The sequence below is a fragment of the Mesoplodon mirus genome, assembly GCF_964341445.2.
Source record: "Mesoplodon mirus genome assembly, chromosome: 5".
Classification (NCBI taxonomy): Eukaryota; Metazoa; Chordata; class Mammalia; order Artiodactyla; family Ziphiidae; genus Mesoplodon; species Mesoplodon mirus.
This window is the reverse complement of record NC_138980.1, coordinates 1587126-1605641: the sequence shown is the minus strand read 5'-3', so window position 1 is coordinate 1605641 and position 18516 is coordinate 1587126. Positions and strand designations below refer to the sequence as shown.

Here is an 18516-nt window from a genome sequence, read left to right as displayed (position 1 = left end):
TGGATGGTGGTGGGGGGGTGATGTGTACCTCTGAGGATCACAGGGGCTGGATCCAGAGCTCCAACTACAGCAGAAGGAGCCTAGGCTCTGGATTTTGTGTGACCTGAGCTAGGTCACTGCCCCTCTCTCTGAGCCTTGCTTTCCTCCAAGTACGGCGGGATAATGTCGCCTTCCCTGAGTGTGCCTGTTGCCGGTGGGAGCTTGTGAGCATCACAGGAGGTGACTGTAAATAGGACAATGCAGGCGCAGCCTGGGGCCAGCGATGAAGAGCCCACTGCCCAGGAAGGTCACCCAGGAAGGGTCATCCAGGGTGACGAAGGGGGCTCCCCTTACTCTGGGAAAGAAGGGGGGGAGAGAGAAGAGAGAGGAGGGAAAGGAAGGGGGGAGGGAGGGAGTGGAAAGGGAGGGAAGAGAAGAGAGGAGGAAAAGGAGGGGGGAGGGGGGAGGGGGGAGTGAGGAGGGAAGGGGAGGATGGGGGAGAGAGAAGAGAGAGGAGGGAAAGCAAAGGGGGGGAGGGAGGGAGTGGAAAGGGAGGGAAGAGAAGAGAGGAGGAAAAGGAGGGGGGAGGGGGAGGGGGGAGTGAGGAGGGAAGGGGAGGATGGGGGGAGAGAGAAAGAGACAGAGGGGAAGCAAGGGACAAGAGGGGAGGGGAGGGGAGGGAGGGGTGAGGCGGGGACGAGAGAGGGAGAGAACGGATGCCAGGGGCCTCTGTGCCAGGATCCAGCTCTACCCCCAGACCCTCCACCTCTCCCTGTTTGGGAGCTGCTCAGGAGACACAGGTCCGCCCTCTGTCAGCTGAGCTGAGCCCCGGGGCCAGGACCTCTCCTTGCTCTGTGCATGCGGGTCTCAGATAAGCCACTCCAGGCTGTGACGGACCCACGCACCCGGATGCCCAGACTCCAGCTTGGAGCTAGTGAGCTCAGGCCAGTGGCTAATGGCCAGCCGGCGGGTGCAGAGAGCAGAAGGGAGGGGATAAGGTTGGGAGCCTCCTAGGGCCTGCGGTCTGGTTGGGGGGGCTTCAAGGAGGAGGACGCCCCTGTGCCTATCCTGCTGACAGGGCCTGTGGCATCAGTGCCCACTGAGTTCCACGTGCCTGCAGCGTGCAGAGCCAGCCTTTGGAATGGCCATGCAAGGGAGGGTGTCCTCCCTCTGCCAGACTCTGAATTCCTAGGTGAGGGACCCAGGGCAGAGAGGGTCAAGAGCCACCACCCCAAAGGTAGCTCCCCTGGTCCCAGGCTGCCTGGAGGCCTGGCCGTCCCTCTTGGCCATCATCTCCTTTCGCCCCAATCTCCCCAGGACATTCCTTTGGACTGAGGCCAGCCAGCCTCATTCCCTGTCACTCCCTCACAGAGAGACGCCCTCCGAGGCAGGTGGCATCGCAAATAGGGAAACTGAGCGTCACAGGCCAGCAAAAGAAGTGCAGGGTCCCGAACCTGGTTCTGCCCAACCTCACACCTCCTGACCCCCAGGTCCTGCCCAGGTCTGATGAGTCAGAATCTCTCAGGGTGAGACCTAGGCACAGGCATTGTTCAAAGCTGCCCAAAACCCATGCCTGTCTGTGGGCAGACAGATAACATGATGGAAAACAAATTTATTTTTACAGGCCACAGATTTCCTCTAGGGGGCAACAGTCTTTGGAAAAAGACCTTCTAGAAGCATGTGGGAATAAAGGTAACAGTGGGACGTAGGGGGCCTGGGTCAGCAGGTACCAGTGACTCAGAAAGGGGGACAAAGTCTTCTGTGAGACTCAGGAGAGGAGGAGCCAGGAGGCTTGCCCCAGAGAAATTGGAGGATGGGAGAGACATCGCTGAGAGGAAGGGAAGCTGCCGTCAAAATGACAATTCCCCCACAGATGGGCTTTCTAAGAACCAGTCCCTGTTCTACAGGGAACCACCTGAACGGCTGGGCGGTGCAGCCTCCTCCACCTTCCTCGACAAAGCTCCTCGCACCCCACAGACGCTTCCTGTGAGTGGCTGACAGCTGTACACAGGGGCTGGCTTGTATTCTGGGCCAGCAAGCTTGCAACTGAGGAGACCTGGCAGCAGCTCTGAGGTCCAGGACAGCAGGAGACACAGCCCCTGGGAACTGCAATGCCTTTAGCCTTTAAGGAGGGTGGTGGCAGTGTGAGGGTTAGACATATTTTATCTAGATTTCAGCTCCTTTGCTGATGAAAACTAAAATTCAAAGGATACTGCCTTCGCATGAAATCCATCTTAGTCCACGAGCAAGCAGAGAAACGCCAGGGGCGTCCCCATCAGAGTCAGGAGCAGAAAGGGATACGCAAAGCCACTGCTGTTACTTAACGTTACTCCAAAGGTTCTAGATGGCACAGATTGAAAATGAGCCTCCAGAATTACCATAGTCTACAGATAGTACAACTGTATACACAGAAAACCCAAGGGAATTCACAAAGATGTATTAGAATTAATGAGTTCAAAACAAAAAAATTACTGAGTTCAATCAAGCATCCTGATAAAAGATAATTATATAAAAATCAATAGCCATCCTGTATACCAGCGATAGATGGAAATGATTCAATTCACAATGGCAAAAAGAAAAAAATCCTTGAAATGGCCGTGATTTAAAACAATAGGTGACCCATATAAAAAATGTGTAATACTTTATTAAGCAACCTCAAAGCAGAATTAAATCGATCGAAAAACACACCATGTTCCTGGTAAATACTACAAATTTTGTCCATTCCTCCTTTAATTGGTTTCTAAGTTTAATTTAATGTCAATCAAATTCACAAGGGATTTTTCTAACCTGACAAAACGGTTCTAAAATTCAATTGAAACAATAAACAGATGTGACCAGCCAAGAAAATTTTGCAAAAGAATAACAGCGAAATGGGGAGTATCCAGCCAGATGTTTCAAAGCAGCACTATCCAACAGAAATGTAATACGAATGTCGCATGTAGCCATGTTTAAAAAAAAAAGGTGAAATTAATTTCAGCAATATATTTTACTTAACCCAATACATCCAACCTATTATCATTTTAACCTGTAATCAATACTTAAAATTTATCAGTTAGATATTGTATTTATTCTTTTTTTGGGTACTAAGTCTTTGAATTCTGGAGTATATTTTACACTCAAGAGCACCTCTCGGTTCAGACCAGCCACATCTCAAATAGCCAACAGCCTCAAGTGGCTTGTAGCTACCATAGAAGTGAACAGCACAGCTGTCAAGTAGCCAGTACTTTAGATATTAGAGCTTTAAAGCTCTTATAATGAACAGAATTCAGTACTGGTACAAGAAGAGGATTTATCTGTGATATCAGACCTGAGGTTTCATTTGCAACTGACTGGAGACAGTATGTGGCATAATTCATTTAAAAAATTATACATACTCACAGCTCTTGAGCCAGTTTCTATCATACCTCCAGAAGCTCTGCGTCAATCAGACTGGCCACCGCTGAGCCTTAGACATACCTTGCATGGAACATAAATACACCTTATTTGCCATGTGGTTCCAATCCCTGTTTTCAAAGGAGACATATCCAGGTTCGAAGATGAATCTTTTTTTGTTGTCGTTGTTATTGTTTGGCTGTGCCGTGTGTTAGTTGCGGCACGTGGGATCCTTGTTGCGGCACGCGGGATCCTCCTTGTGGCGCGCGGGTTTACTTGCCCCGCGGCATGTGGGATCTTAGTTCCCCGACCAGGGATCGAACCCACGTCCCACCAGGGAAGTCCCTCAAAGATAAATCTGTGAATGTTCTGCTCACAGAGCTGGCAAGGGCTCGTCCCTCCAGTCTGAACAGCCCAGTCTCTGCCGCTGCCCTGCTTCCCCAGCATGGGAATTACATGCCGGCTCTACCCTAAAATCACTTGTAACATCATCATAATAATAAAACTATGTGTCTGGGACTCTAAGACACCCATTTTTCACACTTACCACATCTAAACTCAGGATGAAATCAATGGGTCTTATCACTGCCAGCAGCTGGCAGCAACCATGGGGTGGCTGGCATTGCCTGGCACACACCACCTCTGCCACGGTGTTTCGTACCGCCATTACTTCGCTTGAGTTACTTGTAGGGTCAACATTTCTTGTGTTGAGACCCTTCCCACCCAAAATGTCTTCAAGAAATCACACTGTGATGTAAAAAATTACAGCGTGTGCAGAAAGGCACGGAGACGACAGAGTGTGTAGCTTTAGCATCCGTGAGAAATGTCCCTGGAGGAAGGACTGTAACCTCATTCCTTTACCAAAGAGAGGAAGAGACACACCCAGAAGTGGACGAAGCCAGTCACACACTAAGTAAGCAAAGTGAGCAGCCAGGAAAAACAGCCCACCACTCAGAGCAACTAGAGGCGGGGTGGCTGGTGCCTACACCTCATGGGACTACGGTTAAAGTGCAGTGGTGTGCTTTAGTTGGGAGTGTCCCCTCTTTCTTGTGGCGCCCTATAATTGATGGCACCTTAGATGCAATGAAACACAGAAACGGCCAACACTTCCCAAACCCGGGGCCTGGGCTAAGTGCACCCACCCTTCCAAAGCCCAGTGAGCTGGGCAATCCAAGGAACCGATGTTTGGCAGTGTTTGTGGCCCTCGTCCAGGCTGCCCATCTGCGCAGGGCAAAGCTGACCACGTGACATGGCAGCCTCCAGCCCACACGAAGTCCACTGCTCACCAGGGTGAACAGTGAAATGTAAAGGGCAGGGTAGGGCAGTGCAGAGCCTGCCTGAGCCTTGGTCCTAGATGCTAGGGTTTCCTCTGCCTCGGAGCAGAAGCTGCGTGCCCCGCTCCACAGGCCCTGGAGTAGACATGCAGTGGAACTGAAGTTCACGGACCAGCCTGAGGAGTCGGCTCCAGGCTCAGTAGTAACTGCTCCACATTAATGGCAGCACAGCAGACCCAGAGGACAGCTGACATTTAATATGAAACATACGCAGCAGAGCGAGAGGCTCCTACCTGGGCCCTCCCATTCCAGAATGCCTGCCACTGTGGGGAGGCGGGGCTCAAGGCGGCACCAAGATTCAGGGGGCTGGAGTCGTCCGCTAAGTACCTCCATCCCACCTCAGTCCCCTCCCCTGCAGGAAACCCCTGCCAAGAACATACATGACCACACATGCACACTCACACTTGAATACACACACTCGCACACAGGCTTACTTAAATGCACACAGGCACACGCACAGATACCCACGCACACTCACATGCACACACATCATACTCATACAGATATGCATACACATGCACACGTTTCCACATACCTATACACACACATCCCATGTATAGGAACAGGCCCACACATTCACATACACCAGCAGCCTGCTGTGTTCTGGCAGCAACACAAAACCCCCCAGCCTGCCCGAGTGCAGGAGGGCAGTAGGGGTAAGCAAGGACTCATATGCCTGCCAGTACAGACCCATGGTCCCAAGAGAGGCCCCATGCATACTTGACCCTACAGATCTCAGAGACCAGAATGAGGAGGCCCAGGCCACAGCTCAGGCCACCACACAGCAAAGCCATCCTCTATGCTGAGTGGACACACCAGGCCATGGGCGGGGGGCACCCCTGTGGCTCAGAGCAGATGAGCCCTTCGATGACTTCTCTACTCACACAGGCTGTGGCGTTTGTGGTCCTCACAGCAGGCCTGGGTGAAGACCCAGCCTTCCCCCGCCTCCCAGCTGAGGCTGGGTCACTCCTCACTCACGAAGTGCTGGGGATATGGGGGGATGGGCAGTCAAGGCTGGCCATCAGGCAGGGGAAACCTGAAACCTGCCAACACCCGAAGGAGCAGCATCCTTACACTCGGGAACCAATGCCATAAACACACAACCAGGCAGTGGAGTCAGGGCAGGGTTGGCAATGTGACAGAAGATGGTCCAGAAAGAGCTGACGTCCTTGGGCTGAGGCTCAGAGATCGGGGACCAACTATGCTGGCCCTCATGAGGGGTCTAGTCAGGCTTCACTATGCTCCTGCACTATGCATTGCTGGGCCACAGTGATTGGCTATGGAAAGGTCCCATGACCTAAGCCTGTCCATTCAGAGTGAAGTCAGAACTGTGGCAGGAACCTCCAAAAAGTAGTCTGTTTCCCTTTTGCACCTGGATATACCTGGGGGATGTGAGGGGTGTGGGTACAACTACAGCCAATGGTCCACCAAGGAACAGAGTCACACTGGGGAGAGGGAGCTGGGCGAGCAGGGGCACCGCTCCACCCCTGAATTACCTGCCCAATCCCACCAGTCCTCAGATGCCTTTTGTGTGTGTGTGGTAAAATACATATAACAGGGACTTCCCTGGTGGTGCAGTGGATAAGACTCTGCGCTTCCAATGCAGGGGGCCTGGGTTCAATCCCTGGTCAGGGAACTAGATCCCACAGGCATTTCGCAACTAAGAGTTTGCATGCCACAACTAAGGAGTCACGTACTACAACTGAGGAGCCAGTGAGCCACAACTAAGGAGCCCACGAGCCGCAACTAAGACCCGGCACAACCAAATAAATAAATATTAAAAATAAAATAAAAAACGTATAACATAAAATTTACCATCTTAACCACTTTTAAGTGTACAATTCAGTGGTATTAAATATATTCATGATGTTGTGGAACGATCACCACCATCCATCACCAGAACTCTTTCCTTCTTGTAAAACTGAAGTTCTGTACCCACGAAACAACAACGCCCCATCTCCTTCCTTCAGCCCCTGACAACCTCCACTCTACCCGCTGTCTCTAAGGTTTGGACAACTGTAAGTGCCTTCAGATGCCATATTTGCTGAAGCCTTCTGAGTCTGGGTTTCAGACCACAGACATGCCTACACCATTCTGAGGGGCCACCATGAGGTGGGCAAGGGCCGTGGGCTGCTGCTCTGCCATCCCTAGCACAAACCCCTGACAAGCCAGCCTCCACCACGGCAGCCACAGGTCAGTGCACATCCCTCCCCAGTCCCAGCAGGGAAGAGCCCCTGGGAAGCCGCTTCCCTCCCACCAAATGGCACTCAGTGAGAAGTGGTGAGGAGGCCAGACAGGAGGTTGTGGATGCCCCAGAAGAGGGCATGGGGTAGCTGTGATGAAGTAAGGCTGGGTTCTCAGCAAGTTCTCGAAGACAGCCCTTGCCTGCAGGGAGCCTAGGCCCATCTAATGATCCTGCTGCCAGCATAGCTCTCAACATTTCCACATATGCCTCTGGAGGCCCGGTCAGGGGACCTCAGAGCTCACTGGATTCACACTGGATTCATTTGCCCACGTGATATCAACAGACTCAGAAATGCAGCTTCTCTGAAGAAACATCCGTAGGTCCGGCAGCAAGGAGCCCATGCTCCTGAGGGCCAACAATCTATCAAGGGAGGCAGGGCATAGACTAGCCAGGGTCCCCACCTCTCCATCAGCCCGATCCCCTCAACTGGTCCCCATCTGGCCCCTAAGAAACCCAGAGTTGCCCTAGAAGGGTCTCAGAAATCATTGATCCAGCCCCACTTGTCACTGGACAAACCGAGGCTCATGGTGGGAGCATTTGCCCAGAATTGCATGATGACCTGCCAGAGCCCAGTCCAAGGTCTCTTCACCGCCTCCAACCCTCCTCCAAACAGCCCCAGAGGGGCTTCCCTCCTTACTTAGTTTCATTTGGACCATGGGTTTTGAACTCACGTTTCATGAACCCCAAGGTGGGGGCAAGAAAACTGTGCAAAACCACACGTGTGCACAACTGCTTTCCTGCGGGAAAGGAAGCAGAGCTTTTGGCCACTCCCCAAGGGGGCCTACCTCACTGCGTGTGGACATCCTGGGGTCTGCAGCAAAGCATACAAGGAGAGGTGGGCCATCCCTGGGCATGGGGCACAGGGTCTTAGGGGGCAAGGAACTTCACAGGCTCCCAGCCCCCTCTCCCCAGGCACACTCATTTCATGGCCCCTAGCTGAGCTCCACCCAGGTGCAGCTGGGCCCTGTGGGCCCAGGTACAAGTTGCCCATAGTACAAGTTACCAAAGAAGCATGAGGTCCAACGTGGCATGTGAATGTCCAGGACAGCTTCCTGGATGAAGTGTCATTTAGATGAGACCTACAGAGTGAGCCAGGTAAAGAGGGAGGGATAAGAGTGGTCCAGGCGAGGGCACAGCCTGTGCAAAGACCCTAGGATGGGAGTGTCCAGTGGTGGAGAAACTGAGAGCTTGATGTGACTGGAGCACAGGCATGAGGCGGGACACAGTGACAGACACGGCTGAAGGCTACTGGGTCAGGCCATGGGAGGCCTTGTACGCCAGGCCAGTGGGTTTGAATTATTTTTCTGAGTTTGGATTTTTTTTAAGGGCAGTAAGAACCACTAAGACCACCACTTAAGAAAGGTCTTAAGCAAAGGAGTGACATGATTGAATGTGTGGTTTACAAAAATCAGTCTGGCAGCTGTGGTGGGAAAGAGTTGCTCCAGTATGGGGTGGCTAAGGATCACACGGGCAAAAGTCGGGGCTCGGAGTTAAGTGTGGTGGAAAGATGGGAACTGGGATGAAGTTCGGAGATGTCTAAGATGATGACTGGCTGGATGTGGCGGTCATGGAGTGGGAGGGGAAGGGCGATCCTGGGATTCCTGCCCAAGTGAAGGGTGAGGTCTGGAAGAGAGTAGAGAGACCTGTGTTCCATTTCAGAAGCATGGGGTCACTCAGGGAAAGAGCCCCCAAGGCAGCTGGGCAGGCAAGTCTGGAGCACAGAAAGAGATTCGGGCCAGATGCAGGGCCTGAAGTCTGGGTGGAGAGTGGCAGCCCAGCACATTGGTCCTTCCTCTTGCTTTTATGATAAAACCCCAATCCATTCCAGAGTTTGGGGATCTGACCCTCACTCTGAACCCCAAAGAGGGGCAAGAGACTCTGGCCAGGCCCACATCACAGTGATTGATTTAAAGGTGGGCCTATACCCTAAGTAGGACCCAACAGAACCCTCCCCAGGACTCTAGCAAGAACCATCCAAAAAGGAATGCTCTCCATTTCCAAGAGATTGCTACCATGGAAGACAAGTTAAGCCAGGAGCTGCTGGTGGACCCCACATGGGGAGAGCCATCCTGAGATGAACACAGACACTGACAGAGCTGAAAGGCAGAAAGCGTGTTCTAAAAGCAGCCCTGAATCCACTAGATCCAGCCATGCCTGAAGCTGGAACTCCTCAGGACCCCAAGGATAACTGGGCCCATGACATCCCTTGTTCGTTTCATCCAAGTTGGTTTTCTGCCAATTAAACTGAACTGAGTCTTAAACAACAAGGAGAATAATAAGCCATGGAGGAGGCTGCGACCACCCTGGGCAGCTGTGTAGATGGCCAAGAAGAGGGGCCAAGCAGATACCTCTGCTCCTCTGACCTGAGCAGCCCCAACACCCAGGGAACCCGGACGTTCCCGCAGCCCCTCTTTGGTGTTCCTGAGACCTTCTCATTGCCCTCCAGGCAGTGCCAAGGCAAGGTGAAAGGTAGGAAGACCCTACAAAGGGCAGTTGCAAGTCCCACACACCTTTCACCCCCAACCCTGCAGCCCAAGCCTCCTGCACCTGCCCTCTGCATTCCAGCACCTGAACCAGCTGGAGCCCAGTGTGTGGCCTAAAAGACAGCAGCCTTTTTAGGAAAAATGAAACTCAATTAATTCAGTCCCTTAGGCCAGGAAATGACTTCTCTCTGTGGCCCTTAGTGACTTTTAATGCCCATCAAGACTATACAGAGCAGATGCCTGGCCAGGATGGCAGCCCAGCAGAGGAGCGCCAGCCCACAAGGCAGCAGCCCTTGAGCCTGCCTCACAGAGTCACTGCCCAGCCCATGGACGCTTCCACCAATGGCCTTGCCAACCAGAAACACCAGGCCAGAGAGGTCCCCTGAGCTGCACTGCGTGAGGGAGACAGAGGTATGGCAGGGTGCTTCCATCCTACTGGAGTCCCCACTGCCATCACCTAGCCATGAGGACTCAGGCCACCTGAAAGGAGCTGCAGCCCAGAGCAAGTCAGCGCCAAGTCACCAAGCCACTTGGCCACCAGACCTGCTCTCAGCGCCCACTCACTGACACTGGCAACAGTCAATGCCGCTGACTGAGAAGGTCTCCAGGAGTTGACTAGGAATGTTTTAAAGAAATGCATTTCTTCATTTTTATTCTTTTTGTTGGTGTGCAAAAGAACGCAATAACATGTAGTGAGCTGGGCTTGGAACCAAAGACACATGTGTTTAAGTACAGACTGCAAAGCTTGAAGTAAGCTATCTCGGTTTATTCATCTGTAAAATGGGGATAATATCAGCATACACCATAGGGTGTTGTGAGGATTAACCAAGGTGATACAGCATAAGGTGCTCAGAAGAAAGCCTGGCACATAATAAGGGCACAGTGAACTGTGACATTCCGTTATTACTTTTTATGTCAACAGGCTTCTCACTGGGTTTTTAATGAGCATGTAAGAATGATGTGAAATTAGTACACCTATCATGTGGCCTGAGAGGTACTAGAAAACTCTTCCATAGCAATGAGATATACAAGAATCCTTTGTTAAGCATTACCTTCTCACGCATTGTGAAAAGGCAAATGTTAACCTTTCCCTGTAAATATGATGAACAATACCTGTCTAGTGACCGTAAAAGGACCTGGAAACTACACCTACCAACCTCTCTGGAAATAAAGTATATGGTATGTCTTATGGAGCATGTGGCATTTCCTGAGTCTGTACCTCTACCTGACTCTAGTAGAATTTTCACCTTGGCACACCCAGGTTCCAACCTCATATCATTACAGGGAGCAGCACCCCTTGCGCCCTCCATCCACGGGGTTCTGCAAACCTCATGTCCTGATTCTCATGGGAGCATCTGGCCCCAGCCTGAAGAGAGTGCTACCCAGGACTCAGCTGGAATTATCAGAAAAAGATGTCAGCCAGCACCGGTGGGGCCCCTTGACTTACCACAGAAGGACTCCACCTGAGAACAAAGCCAACACATAAGAAGGCAGAGGCAAGAGACAGCAAGAGTCCTAATGACAGGAGCACCTGGATCCACCCATGCCTAAAGACTGACCATCATGTGAGCTGCTAACTGCCCATTTCTGTTTAAACTAATTTGACTTGAGTTTTCCTTCGCTTGTGACTGAAAGGATGCTGACCGTAAGAATCCCCTCGTGCTGAATAGACTAGGAGACTCCGGTCCACAGAAAACAAAGCTACTACTGCCTTCCTTTAAGGCAGAGAAAAAAATTGGGGACCAAGCAAGTATATGAGCAAATGTGTGTCCCAGGCCAGGAGCAGGACGATAGGCCTGAAAGGGCCTATGGCTCTTGGGGGAGGCTTGTCCCACCTAAGCATCTAAACTTAAGCTGTAAGACCACAGCTGCCTGCTGTGACCCTGCTCCATGGTCTCTCCACACGTCTTCCAGGGAGGCTAGTTCCACATGTTCTGCAAAGAAGCTGTTGATGGTCCCATCTGCATGGGAAGTACTGCATTACACGGAGTTCAAGAAGTTTCTTTATTACAGAACTTCTCAGAGAACCCAGTGAGCCTCCTTAAATCTCCCAGGCTGAAAGCAAAGGTGCAGCATTTCCCACACCAGTTGTCCACTGAACCGCATTTGCTCAGGGAAACTTGCGGTGTAATCCTGTAGTACTCCCTTGCAGCAGTGGGGGTGTAGCGCTTTGCTTCTCAAAGGGCAGTCCCGAAGCCCAGGAGCACGAGCCTGGCAGCTTATTAAAAAATGCAGGGCTTCCCTGGTGGCGCAGTGGTTGAGAGTCCGCCTGCCGATGCAGGGGACACGGGTTCGTGCCCCGATCCCGGAAGATCCCACATGCCGCGGAGCGGCTGGGCCCGCGAGCCATGGCCGCGGAGCCTGTGTGTCCGGAGCCTGTGCTCCGCAACGGGAGAGGCCACAGCAGTGAGAGGCCCGCGTACAGCAAAAAAAAAAAAAAAAATGCAGAACCTTGAACGCCACCCCAGACATACTGACTCAGAATCTGCATTTTAACAAGATCCTTGGGGATCTGCACACACTGCAGCCTGACACACCTGCTTCAGTGTGTTTCACTATCTATGAAGGAATAGCAGGGCTGCAGAGGAAGGGGTACTGTGTGGCATGGCTGCTGGGAGGATGAGATGCATGTAGCCTTGTAAGGACTCTTGAGAGGGAGTGCCTAGGGAGTGCAGCTTCTATTACTACACCTCAGGGGCTTCTACCCACCCAGACTTGGGAGCACCATGGCAGAAGGGGCTGGAGAGAACCAGGCCAGACTCCCGCCACCACAGGCTGCGTGGCCTTGGGCAAGTCACTCAACCTCCCAGAACCTCAGCTGCCCATCTGTAAACCAGCGATGAAGAATCCTCCCCCACAGGGTCTCTGTGGACCAGAAACATGACGTTTAAACCCCGGGCCCTTAGCAAGTGGGCCTATCACTGATGCAACAGAGGGACTTAACGGGCTAAGGAATTAAGTGGTATAAGATCAGAACAGACACACGCACACACGAAAAAGAAAGAAGGAAAAAGAGAAGAACTAATGATGCTGCCCTACTATCTCAAGGCCAGTTTTCACTGACAACATTCAAGGCCACTCAGGCAGACGCCAGTCCCTCTTCCAACTCCTGTCTCCTCTCCAGCTGTGTCTTGCACTTCTGCCGGTGTGTGTCCAGTACATGTGACATCTCACTGCTCCTGTTCTGACCCAGCCGATACACACCTGGTACTTCTCTGCATATGCTCTTCTCTATGTGCCTTTGTCCCCGGCAACTCATTCTTCAAATAGCCGCCAGGAGCACGCTTTCCAAGCCCTGACCAGAGTGGGCCCCAGCCCATCAGTTGAGCATGTGTGCCCCAGGTGGGCACCAGGCCAGCTACATCTCTGACCAGCACAGTGGACAATGGCGCTTGGAGGTGCTGGCTGAACAAACAAATCACAGAATGAATGATGCATGTACAAAGCCTCCCTGAAATGCTCTCCATCAGGTATTACTTAGCACACAGGGGTTGGCCCAGCAACAGACTACCTCCATGTCAACTTCCCCACCCCAGCCCAGGCCACCCCCCGAGCCCCCAGCACCAATTTCCTTTTATTTAGGAAATTCACCGCCAGTGTAAAATGAGACACACATATGAGGTCCAGGGCAGCCTCAGAGGCAGCTAGGATATAAAGGGCTGCATCGTGTTAACCCAGCTCCTCCAAGGACATTTATAGTTGTTTGCAGTACACCCAGGTTCTAACTAAATCCAGCCAAAGGCAGTGATTTTCCGAAGCAACAAGTGACATTTCCTGTGTCTCCATAAAAAGAACGCCAGCGGTTGTGGGGCTCTGTGTAATTGCTGGCTCTGCAGCCTGCAGGGCGAGACGGAGGACAGGGGGCTTGGGGGCCAGCAGGACTGGAAGAGAGGCCACTTGCTCAGAGTAGGAGTCCCCTGAGCAGCAATTAGAGCGGAACCCATGGTGGGTGGCTTCAGATGTCTGGCCAGCACAGCCAGCCTGACCACCACACACCCAATCCAAAATAGAAAACTGCAGTGGCTTTTGCCACGTGCCAGGCCTCAGGGTGGCTGGACGGAGCACCGCCAACGTCAGCCTCCTCCCTGAGCATGGATCCAGGCTTCCTCCGAGGACCCCTTATGCCAGGCCATTGGTCCCCCTAGGCCCTCAGAAGCAGGAGAACTTCCCAAGGCTCTGGTCACACTGAGTGGCCCAGGCAGTCCCAAAAGGGACCCACTCCCCAGCCTCTCCTGTCCTTCAGGGGTTGCCCATGGGCACCAGAGCCTGCATTTCCAAATGCTCCCCTTGGCTCAAAATAGAGAGAGAAAACCAACTTTTCAAATAACCAGCTGAAGTCCAACGGGAAAGCACAGGATAAAAATCAGTGGTTCCCGGTCAGACAGGGGGCAGAGGGGTAACTGGGTATTTCAGCAGCACTGCCTGCTCCCTAGGCTGGCGCCACTTGCACACACAGAAACGAGAAGACCAACTGCCAGCACACATGCCCCCACACAGATATCACACATGCCGCAATGCACAGCAACACACTCCACACACACGGACACACAAGTGAACAGCAACCTGCAGATACACACATGGACAAGACACAATGGCACATTCACATGTTCACACAAGTACACAGGTACTCAGATACTAGTACCCATTCCAAAGCACATGTGCAGATGCACGCACCCACAGAGATACACACACCCCTGGATGCAAGATGAAGACCTGTGCCTGCAGGCATAAGGGAGACCACACTCTGCTACTTGATAAGTGCTTTGGAAATGTGGCCTTCCCCCTGCATAAATCACCCTCTCTGTCCAATCGAAACAACTTGCCTTACAGCCAACCTCTTCAGTCTGTACCCAGTGGTCCCTAAGCACAGGGGTGCAGAGAAGGTCCTCAGTACAGGCCTTGCCCTCCCAGGGGGCTCCCAGATAAACAGCTTCCAAAGCCCAGGAGAGGGCAATGGACGGAAAGGAGAGAAGTGCGTACTCACCAGCCCGTCGCAGTTGCTGAGCGCCACAGAGGAGGCTTCAGCCAGGCCGGCCACGTCTCCGACGTAGAGGCAGGTCCCAAGCAGGGGCTCCACGCGAGTGGCACCCGACTCGCCCTGCCACTCCACCGTGGCCCCGGGCGCCACGAGGCGGGCATTGGGCCGCAGCCGCAGGTGCAGGTCTCGGCCGAAGACCGTGACATTGTAGAAGAGGCGGCCGCCAGGATCCTCCTCGCTGTCTCCAGAGAAACCCGGGATCTGGACAGGGGCGGCCCTGCGGGCCCGTACCCCAGCCTGCGCCGTCGCCGCCGACACCACGTGGGACACCAAGAGGCCCTGAGCGTCAGTGCGCACCGGCACCGCCAGGATGCGCTCCGCTCCGTGCCCCTGGGGCCAGCCTGCAATGGGAAGGGACGTTAGACCAGTCGAGACCTGGGAACCCCAGGGCCCCGCGACCGAGTCCAGCATCCTCACAAACCCCTCCCCTACTGCGAAGGGAAGGGCATTCCGCTAGGCAACCCCCAGAAACTAGCCTGCACCTCCCCGGCCTTCTTCCAACCGGGAAGGGGCGTTAACAGGGCCGCCACTCCCGACCTCCGGCGACCCCGGGCCGACCCCCTCTGGAATCCTCCCAGCCAAGAGCTCTGCACCCTGCCCCGTTCCGGGTTGGGGCTCCGCGGCTCCTCGCAGCTCCCCAGGGGACGGCCCGGTCAGAGCATCCTCCGCCCCTTGAACCTACCGTCCTCGGCAGTACGTGGGGCTGCTCCGAAGCCATTACCGGCTGGCCCCCTGCCCGTGTGCCTCTACCCCTCAGCAGTCCCCGCCGCCCGACTGCCCTCACCGCTCGCCTCCGGAGCGGCGGGGACTCGGCTCCCCCGGGCACTGGCGGCCTGTCCTCCGGGTTAGCCCGCTGCCGGCCTCCCTCCCCGCGTGCCCGAGGGCAGGGAGGGTGAAGGAGGGTCCCTCAGGTCTTCGAGGATCCCCTCCGGGTCGCCCCAACCAATCCTCGGGGCCCAAGGCGGCGCGCTCCGCACCCGACTCCTCCCGAGCGTCCCCGGACGCGAGCCGGGGCGCCGCCTCGCCCTGGCTCCCCCGGACACGCTGGGGCTGGCGCTGCGCTCTCCGCCGCGGGGCTTTCCCGGCCCTCCGTCTCCACGCTCCGCGTCCCCGGAGCCGCGAGCGCTCCGAGGCTCCCCGCAGCCCGAGACGCCCAGGTGCGCCGCAGGGCGCCCCCTGCGCGACCAACCCGGCCCCGAAGTTGGCCAACTTGGCCCCGGGCGGGGCGCGCGGAGTTTGCCCAAGTCAGGCTGGACGACGCCTGGGGAGGGGGCGGTGGGGCACGCGGGGCGGGGAGGAGCCCGGCCGACTGGGGTCGCGAGGCGTGAGGGCCGCGCCGCACCTACCTGGGGGGTCGGCGGCGGCGGCGAGCCGGGCGTCCGCGGAGAGCGGCGGTAGCAGGACCGGCAGCAGTAGCAGCAGCAGCAGCGCGGGGCAGAGCAGGCGGCGAGCGGCTCCCGCCGGCGGATCCATGGCAGCCGGACCGCAGCCGGGGCCCCGCACTCGCAGCCGGCGCGAAAGTTCCCCGCGCGCCGCCCAGCCCACATCTGGGGGCAGCTGGAGCCGCCCGCAGCTGCAGCACCGCAGGGCGCGGGGCGGAGGAGGCGAGGCGCGGAGAGGAGGGCGGGGGAGAGCGGAGGGAGGCGGGGAGAGGGAAGGAGCGAGAGAGCGAGGGAGGCGGGAGGGAGGGAGAAGGCGAGCTAGGGGGAGGGCGGGGACGGCGGGCGCCTCAGCCTGCGGTGACCCGGCGCTTCTTGGCGCGGCTGCCGCCGCCGCCACCGCCGCCACCGCCCGCTCCCCTCCTCGCGCCGTCGCCGCCGCGGTTCCCGGCTCGTAGCAAGGCAGAGACACCCCGAGGCGGCGGCGTAAAAACGCCGCGGGCCGGGTCGGGAGAGCCCCGCTGCTGGCCACCCTCTGCGGCGCCCCGCGCACTCGTGGCGCGAAACCTCGGAGGAGCTAAAGCCCGCCCGAGCATCCCCACCCAAAGAGTCCTCGGAGCACCCGGGTCCCAACCGTCAGCCCTGGGGCGCGAGGGGCCGCCTCTCCCTTTCTGTGCGCCCTGGGGCAGAATAGGCAGCAGAGCTGGGAAGGGGTGAGGGGCCTGGTTACCGGTCCATGGGGCTGAGCCAGGCCTTTTGACCGGTTGGAGACCCCAGAGGCTGAGAAAGGGTTTGACAAGGAGGGTGCATGCACCACAAGAGCCACCCCAAAGATCAACTTTTACCCTTACGGAGAGAGGCAAGTTTCCCTCAGGCTCCAGCTCCTCTTTGCCTGAAGTCCCTCTCCCCCTCCATCTGCCTCCCCAACCCTCCACTGCAGCCTCTGAGCACAGTCTCCTCCACCTAGACCTGGGCTCCGCCTGCTAGAGCTCAGTCAGGTTGCCTCCCTCACCTGTCCTGAATCCTACATGGGATTCTAGACGCCTGGTCTTTGCACACCCCCAGGCTCTGCCTGAAATAGCCTCTCTACATTCTGCCCACCTTTCCCAACTCAGCATCCAAGGCATCCCTCTCCACCCTGGAGCCAGTTTGCTGTCAAAGCCCATTCCCAGCTGGACGCCTTCCTCTCCAGCACAATCCTCATTGCCTGTCCTACTAAGTCCGCTGTCCCCCAGCACAGTGACCTTCCCTCCCCTTGGGAACCCACTCCCAAGCGTGTGTCTGTGGGAACACCTCTGCTATGTGACCCCAGACTTCTGCCTCGCTTCCCTGGAGGGTGGACACCTGTCCTTTTGGATTTTCTCATTCACCCTGCCCCAGGCCTGTGTGGCCAGGGCTTTGGGGCTGGCCTTGGTCAGGCAGGGCCTGATGACGCAGGTCCCCCCCTGCCCACCAGAAGGGCCCAGTCTTATGGGTAAAGCACATGACTTACACAACTTGCTCTAGCTGTGACCCGTCAGTTTCAGAGGGCACTGAAGCTTGACGGCCATCTTCACCTGGAAGCTTTCCTCTGTGACACCTGAGGGTGCCCGAGATAGGATCCAGCCCCCAGGCATGGTGAACATCTGTTGTCGGTGTTAAAAATGGTAACGTTTCACATAGGAATTTAGACTTCTGACTTCTTTTGAGAAATTGGAAAGTGTGACCACACGGGGCCCGCATTTCTGCTTATCAGCCATTAAGTGGGGCAAATGCCCTGCAGGTTGCTGTAGGTTCCCTTCCCTTACCCGCAGCAGGCATCCACTTTTGTGACCTCTGATGGTTCCAGAGAAAGTGGATGGTGATCAGTGTATGGGAAGAGACATGACTCCAGAGCCAGGTATCCTGGAGGACTTCCCATAAGAAGTGGCATGGGTCGAACCGTGAAGGCTAAGGAAGCCAGGCAGCCCAGAGCTGGGTCCAGCTAGGTGCTGTCTTGGAATCTATGACACTTCCACTCATTCCCCCTGTGGCTGTCATGCTTTCATCCACCTCAAAAGATGAATGAGACCCAAGCAGCAGCCCCACCTGTTTGATGAGGGTGATGTTCTCACTTGCTTCCCTGCCAGGTTTATGGTGACTACCATAATCCTCCTACCACCACCATTATTTCTTTATACTGTACTTACGTTTTTAAAGGATACTTTAAATCACTACTGTAAATGGGAAAGCCAACATCTTGCCGTAAATCAAAGACAACTGCCAAAAATAAATATATGAAGCAAAAAGCTGTTATCAAATTGTAAATACTATCGCCTGCAAAAGGCATGGAGGCTGAGGCTGATTAACAAGTGTTGGAAAAGTGGTGAGACAGACTAGAAGCAAAGCCCTTTCCTTTGATGCAATCGGAAGGACAAAAGGAGAATTGAAAATGACTGACTCTCTCACTTCGCGAGTCCATGATATTTTCTGATGGGTCCATGTAACAAAATTATCTTGCACACTTTGGAAAACCAGCTCTAGAATATCTTTTTGGAAAGAAGGTTTGTCTCTCTGACACTCCTGAGTCACTCCTGGCAACTGTTCCTTCCCAAATTACCCCCAGCTTCTTGGGGCCCCACCCAGACAGAGACCCCTCATGAGTGGAAGGCAGACCACGGCCCTTAACCATCCCATCTTTAGTCCCTACAATGACACCCCTCTAGGC

The 18516-nt window shown here is 54.9% G+C and overlaps 1 protein-coding gene across 1 annotated transcript in view; it reads right to left on the bottom strand.

Annotated features, from left to right (window-relative positions):
- Positions 1-16085, bottom strand: part of ADAMTS2 (ADAM metallopeptidase with thrombospondin type 1 motif 2) — a 231201-nt gene extending 215116 nt beyond the window's left edge. Inside the window, exons 1-2 of the mRNA XM_082621776.1 lie at positions 15798-16085; positions 14398-14792 (exon numbers count right to left, since the gene is read on the bottom strand). Coding sequence (XP_082477902.1) covers positions 14398-14792; positions 15798-15924 — 522 coding nt within the window. The 5' untranslated portion in view covers positions 15925-16085. The remainder of the gene's footprint in view (positions 1-14397; positions 14793-15797) is intronic.
- Between the last annotated feature and the right edge of the window lie 2431 nt (positions 16086-18516).